Here is a 6,905-nt window from a genome sequence, read left to right as displayed (position 1 = left end):
ATCCGAACCCGGGGCCTTGGGGTTATCAGCACCGCACTCTCCCGAGTGAGCCACGGGCCGGCCCCATCGCAACCCTCGGTGTTGCACCCGCACCGCACTCAGCCAGTGAGCGGGAACCGGTCTCCACATGGGATCCGAACCCTTGGTGGGAACGCCGCCACGCTCCCAAGCGACGCACTCTCCAGTGCACCACCGGGCCGGCCCCCAGTAATCCTTTAATATCATTTCATGCCAGTCCATGTTTAGGTGTCCCAGATTATCTCATAAATACCTTTTTTGTGGTTGTTTGGTTGGTTTTTGAATCAGGATTCTTAAAGGGACTGGCTGTGGTTGATGTGTGTGTTAAGTCACTCTCTCTCTCATTTTTTTGTCTTTTCTCTTTTAAGTATTTTTTGATTAATGGACTTTATTTATTTATTTATTTATTTAAAGATGACTGGTAAGGGGATCTCAACCCTTGACTTGGTGTTGTCAGCACCACGCTCACCCAGTGAGCCAACCGGCCATCCCTATATGGGATCCGAACCTGTGGCCTTGGTGTTATCAGCACCGCACTCCCCCGAGTGAGCCACGGGCCGGCCCTGACTTTATTTTTTAGAGTAGTTTTCGGTTCACAGCAAAATCGAGGGGAAAGTACAAAGACGTACCCTATTCCCCCTGTCCCCACACATACACAGCCTTCCCTACTAACATCTCCCACTAGAGTGGCACATGTGTTACAATCAATGAAGTGACATTGACACATCATTGTCATCCAAAGTCCATATTCTACATGAGGGTTCACTCTGAGTGTTGTACATTCTAAGGGTTTGGACAAACGTATAGTGACATGTGTCCACTGTTGTAGTATCATACAAAGTGGTTTGACTCCCCTAAATCATACCTCTTTTTTAATCTGAGAAAAAGAACCCAAAAAACAAAAAGTGGGATTCAGTTTCCAGTTCCTCCCATTTTGAAATAAGAGTTTTGTACATTTCTTGATAGGTCGATAGGAGACCTAGGGCCTTTGCTCCAAGGGGTTCTCTGGCCTGCGTGGGGCTGGTTGTGTCCCTTTGGTGTCACTTTAAACTGTTTTCCAGTTCCTCACATTTTGAGGAACTCATAGTGAGATCTGGAGACTCAGTCACGTTCGAGGTCAGATTCAAAGTCTGGTTTTCCAGAGAGATTTTTTTCTGTGGTGCCAGCCCTTCCAATGATGTGGTTTTCGTTATTGTCACTTTTCTGGAGTCTCAGACACAAAGGTCTCAGGGGAAGAAGCCAGGGAGTGGACACTGACCTTCTGACAGTCAGTCAGTGAGCATCACAGGGTGCCTGCTGCAGGCCAGGGTTGATGCTGGCACCGTCTGGGAATGAGGAGCATCCATTGGTACCCATTACCACACGCCGGGAGGCTGCTCAGCATGGAGGTCACAGGCACTGGGTCAGATGGGTTGGCGTTTGGGTCCTGGCCCTGAGGAGCCCCTCCATGTCTCTGAGACTCCGTTTCTCCTCTGAGAAATGGATTTTAAAAAAAAAAAAAACCAAAGAGTTTCTCCCACAAATTCGGGCACATAGGTAAAGATGTCCACAGCACCTAGTCCATAGTAGATGCTCATTAAAAGTGGTGGAGGGGTTGGCTGATTAGCTCACTTGGGAGAGCATGGTGCTGATAACACCAAGGTTAAGGGTTCGAATCCCTGTGCTGGCCAGCTACCAAAAAAAAAAAAGTGGAGACCATGGAGGCAGGGTACGCAATCTGGGGTGGGTGTGGTCTGGGTGGGCTTTTTAAAGGAGGTGATGGGTGGAAGGTGGGTAGGAACATGGGTGGGGGAGGGTTTGGGGAATCCTGACCCCACCTCTGCCCTCACCCCCATCCCCAGGGTGGGCTCTACGAGGCAGTGAACGAGGTCTACAAGACTCTCATCCCCATCCTGGAAGCCCACCGAGACTACAAGAAGCTGGCCGCTGTGCATGGCAAACTCCAGGAGGCCTTCACCAAGATCATGCACCAGGTGGGCCCAGGATGCCCTGCCCCGGCCCCACCCTTGGCCCCGGGTCCCCCCCCCCACCCCCGATCTGGGCTCTGCTGACCTGGACCCTTCTCTTCCCCACAGAGCTCTGGCTGGGAGGTGAGTCAGCCTCGGGGGCCACCTGCCTCTGGGACCCCCGTGATGGCTGGTCAGCAGTGGTCAGAGACCACCAGGGGGCGCCGGAGGAACACGGCCACCGCAGCAAGGGCTGGGGCATAGTGGGCAATGACGTACCCCCAGATGTTCCCGCCTCAGATCTCGAGGGCAGCTTGTGACTCACCCAGCTGGGCACTCTCCAGAGACACCCCTCCCTTGGGCAGGGCCAGCTTGGTCACCTCCGGCGAGGGGGCTCAGATTCCCTCCCTCTGTCTCTGTGTCTCCCTTGGTCCCTATCTCTCCTGGCCGCCCCAATTCCCAGCTTCCCCCAGGATCTCCCCTCCTCATCTCTGGTTAATGCTCCCCGCCATACCCCAATCCCGCCTCTTCCCTACTTGGGTCTATTTTTAGGCATCTCCTAGTTTGGGGAGAATTTTCTGGCCAAAGATGGCAGGAACCCAGAGCCCCAGCAAGCGGGCTGGGTGGGGGCCGGGTGGGGGCCGGGTGGGGCAGGCGGGCAGCTCCCCTCCCTCCCTGGATCCCTGATCTCTCTGCCCAAGGAATGTTCTCGTGGGGCAGCATAATCAGGACCCTGGGGGTGGGTGGCTCTGACCTCTGACCTCTCCCATGACTTTTTCTCTCTGCCCCCCCTTCCCCACTTCTGGCCCCACTGTGTCTGCTCCACCCTGCCCGGATCTGCCTTGGTGAGTGAATATGGGGCCGCCACCCACTTCCGTTCCAGTGGGGATGTGTTCTTGAGGCAGAAGGGTTCCTCCTTCCAAACTTGGGGGGGGCATGGAGAGGGGAATGCCCTGGATCAAGGGAGTCAGAGCCTCTGTCTCAAAGTGAACAACAGCCCTACCTTCCGTCAGCCATTCAAGCATTTATTGGGCACCTGCTGTATAGCCAGTCCCATGGGCATTGGGGACACAGCTGTTACCAATACAGCCCCAGTCCTAATTCCATAGTGGGATGCGGGAGAAAAACTAGGGATTTTGTGATCTATGGGATGCAGATTTGGGGAGGTGGAAGACAGAGGCTGGGAAGAAAAAGCAAGGGTTCGGGCAGCTGGCTGTGGTCTGGGTCCACATCCTGATGTTCTCAGGGTCCCCTGCCCATGCATGTGACCCCATGTTCTTGGGGTCATTACAGCCCAATCCTGATGTTCTTGGGGATCCCCCTTGCCCGTGCCCACTCCTTCCCCATCCCCTCTCGCTTCCCTCTGCATCCTGTCCTGTGGGGCCTGAGGACACCCGTCTCTGGGGAGGGGAGACCTCTAGAGGGGCCTCCCGGGAAACCACACACCTTCTCACAGCCCCAGCGCGTATTCGGGACGTATTTTCGGGTGGGATTCTACGGCGCCCGCTTTGGTGACCTTGACGAGCAGGAGTTTGTGTACAAGGAGCCGTCGATCACGAAGCTGGCGGAGATCTCCCACCGGCTGGAGGCATGTCCCACGATGTGGGGGTGGGACACGGCACTGGGCTGCCTTGGGGCTGGAGCTGGGGCTGCTTCTGTGTGGTCTCAAGTCAGACCCATGTCCCCAGGAGTTCTACACAGAGAGGTTCGGGGAGGACGTTGTCGAGATTATCAAAGACTCAAACCCCGTGGACAAGACCAAGCTTGATCCACAGAAGGTGGGTCTCCCGGCCATCCCCCCAAAATCCTGTATTCAAGGAGACTACAGGTACTATTTCCTGGGGACCTCAAATCCTCCCTCTCTGGGGATCCCCAAACATCCAGACATAAGAAGACCTGGGAATCCCAGATTCAAAGCCCCCAGCTGCAGGAAAGCCAGCTCCCCTTTTACCAGGGACAGACCCCAGGTGTTTTGTGTTGGGGCTACGGGACCCTCACACTGGACCACATGCACGCCCCAGGCCTATATCCAGATCACATACGTGGAACCACACTTTGACACATATGAGCTCAAGGACCGGGTGACCTACTTTGACCGCAACTATGGGCTGCGCACCTTCCTGTTCTGCACACCATTCACGCCAGATGGGCGTGCGCATGGGGAGCTGCCGGAGCAGCACAAGCGAAAGACGCTGCTCAGTACCGACCATGCCTTCCCCTACATCAAGACGCGCATCCGCGTGTGCCACCGGGAGGAGGTGGGCAGGGACCCCGGGGCCAGGGAAGGGGTGGGGGACATCAGACCCAGAGAAGGGTGGTGGGGGGACATCCGACCCAGGAGGCCTGGAGAGGGGAGGCATGGGGACACCATTCCTTAGGAAGGGAGGCGTGGGACCCCAGACCCAGAAAGGCCCAGGAGAGGAGGCGTGAGTACCCCAGATCTAGGGAAGCCCAGAAAGGAGAGGGCAAGGACCCCAAATCTAGGACTGCCCAGGGATTCCAGACCCAGAATGGGGAGGCCCAGGGACCCCAGATCTAGGAAGGCCCAGGGAGGAGAGGTCCAGAGATCCCAGACTCAGGAACATACCCAGGGACCCCAGAACCAGGTTCGGGGAGGGGTGAGGATCCCAAACTCCAACCTCCAGACTCAAAACCCTACCTCCAGATCCAGGGAGGCCTGGAGACCCCAGAATCAAGAGCACCAGACCCAGAAGATCCAGGCTAGACCCCAACCAAACCAGAGCCCCTAAAGTTAGACAAAGGCCGCTCAGCCAAGACCCACACCCTGGCAGGCAGACCCTCCAGACCATGTTCATTTCCCAGCCTCTTGGACCCCTCTTTTGCTCCCAGAGGGGTCCATGCTGCTGTGGGCTGGCTTGGGTCCCAGTGAGTGCACGCCCCCTCCCTCACCCCACAGACGGTGCTGACTCCAGTGGAGGTGGCCATCGAGGACATGCAGAAGAAGACACGGGAGCTGGCCTTTGCCACTGAGCAGGACCCACCAGACTCTAAGATGCTGCAGATGGTGCTGCAGGGCTCTGTGGGGCCCACCGTGAACCAGGCACGGAGGGTGTGGGAGGCATGCAGGCCACCCGGGGCACTCCAGGCACCATGCAGGCACCCTCATGAGTCCCTCTCCCCCCATAGGGTCCCCTGGAGGTGGCCCAGGTGTTTTTGGCAGAGATACCGGAAGACCCCAAGCTCTTCCGGCATCATAACAAACTGCGGCTCTGCTTCAAGGATTTTTGCAAAAAGTAGGCCCAACACTCCCCCGTTATAGCTCCTCCAACCTCTGCCTACTTATCCTCCATTACAGCGTCTCTAGCAACCTGACCCGTTATAGTTCTCTGTCTACCTGATCTCCATCACGGGTGCCCTCTACTTGTCTGACCCCCCCATTGTGGGTCTCTGCATGGCTGGCCCCACCTATGGGCTCCCCCATATCTACTCTCGCTTTCTCTCCTGAGCACCAGCCTCTGAGCCCCTTCTGCCATCTGGCCCTCAGGTGTGAGGACGCTCTGCGGAAGAATAAGGCCCTGATCGGGCCGGACCAGAAGGAGTACCACCGAGAGCTGGAGCGCCACTACTGCCGCCTGCGAGAGGCTCTGCAGCCGCTGCTCACCCAGCGCCTGCCGCATCTGCTGGCACCGACCCCAGCCAGCCTCAGGTGCCTGACCCGGGCCCCCCACCCTAGAGAAGATGACAGTCCCAGACAGATGCAGGATGGGGGCTGTCATACACGTGTTGACACGTACGGCTTTGCACAAGCATCTGAATACATAAGCATGTGTACAAGTGCAGGGTGGGCTCTGGGCAGCCATTTCTCAGACATGTGACCTCATCTTTCCAAACCTCAGTTTCCACATCTGTAGAATGGGGATGATTTGTACCTCCCATGGTGGATCCCAAGAGAGAATCTGCCAGTCCCACAGCCAGATCAGGGTGGATGTGAAAGAGTCAGGAGACACTCTAGAAGGATCCTTAGGGTGGGGGTGGGGGGCGGGAGCACTATGGAGTTGGTGGCCCTGTGCTTGATCCACGTATTCCTCCCCCAGGAACTCCTTGAACAGAGCAAGTTTCCGGAAGACAGACCTCTGAGCATAAAAAGGCCTGAAGCCACACCCAGAGGAACCAGCACGCAGGCCTCAGCTGTCTGTGCCTTACTGGGAGTCTCCCCTACTGCCCACTTGGCCTGGGGGTAGGGTGGGGGGGTGGTGACCACCTGGCACGTGGGGCTGGGCCCTCTGTTCCCCTGTTTGTCTGTTCCCCATCTGTGTGCACTGATGCTTACCTTTTTTAATTTAAGATTGTTTTTATAAGCAACTGTGTGGTGTGGTCACTGGCGGGGGGTGGGGAGGTTACATGCTCACGGTCCATCCCACGACATTCACATGCTGTGCCTTGTTGATTGAGATACTGGGTGCCAGGGACACAGCACTGACAACAGGCAAATTCCTGCCCTGGTGAAGCTGACATTCTAGTGGGAGAGGCAACATACAAGTAAAACACATGTCCACTGGGAATAACAGTCACATTAAGTAAGCCCTCACTGACTGCCAGGCCTGGCACTAAGTGGCTCCCACAAAGATCTCTGCCAAAGTAGGCCACGCCATTCACAGGCCTTTTTACATGAGGGGCCTCCATTAGGTCCCTGCCCAGTGGTTAGAGAATCTTCGTAACATCTCTATCAGGCGACATGATTAGCCCCATTTTACAGATGGGGAAACCGAGGCACAGCGCAGAAAAAGCCTGGTGGGCGAACGATTGGAGTCCAGGTCTGGCTGACTCCGGCTCCCGGGCCTTCAGCCTCATGCTGAAGCGGCCCCCCTCCCCGCCCCGCAGCGGTCACGCCACCGTGTGCCAGGCCTGCGCTGGGCCACTGCCAGCCCTGGGACGCCTGGGGGAGGGGTGACCTCCCGCCGCCGCCGCCGCCGCCGCCGC

The 6,905-nt window shown here is 56.9% G+C and overlaps 1 protein-coding gene across 2 annotated transcripts in view; it reads left to right on the top strand.

Moving 5' to 3' along the window:
- The window catches only part of DOCK6 (dedicator of cytokinesis 6), a 37,669-nt gene extending 31,382 nt beyond the window's left edge, over positions 1-6,287 (top strand). For both annotated transcript variants that reach the window (XM_008573792.1, XM_008573791.1), the window contains 9 exons: positions 1,860-1,991; positions 2,094-2,108; positions 3,427-3,552; positions 3,653-3,742; positions 3,986-4,222; positions 4,882-5,025; positions 5,112-5,218; positions 5,470-5,631; positions 6,020-6,287. In XM_008573792.1, coding sequence (XP_008572014.1) covers positions 1,860-1,991; positions 2,094-2,108; positions 3,427-3,552; positions 3,653-3,742; positions 3,986-4,222; positions 4,882-5,025; positions 5,112-5,218; positions 5,470-5,631; positions 6,020-6,062 — 1,056 coding nt within the window. In that variant the 3' untranslated portion in view covers positions 6,063-6,287. The remainder of the gene's footprint in view (positions 1-1,859; positions 1,992-2,093; positions 2,109-3,426; positions 3,553-3,652; positions 3,743-3,985; positions 4,223-4,881; positions 5,026-5,111; positions 5,219-5,469; positions 5,632-6,019) is intronic.
- Positions 6,288-6,905: the final 618 nt, after the last annotated feature.

The sequence above is a fragment of the Galeopterus variegatus genome, unplaced genomic scaffold (genome assembly GCF_000696425.1).
Source record: "Galeopterus variegatus unplaced genomic scaffold, G_variegatus-3.0.2 Scaffold964, whole genome shotgun sequence".
Taxonomy (NCBI): Eukaryota; Metazoa; Chordata; class Mammalia; order Dermoptera; family Cynocephalidae; genus Galeopterus; species Galeopterus variegatus.
Note: the sequence above shows the minus strand (reverse complement) of the source record. Positions and strands in the feature narration are given on the sequence as shown.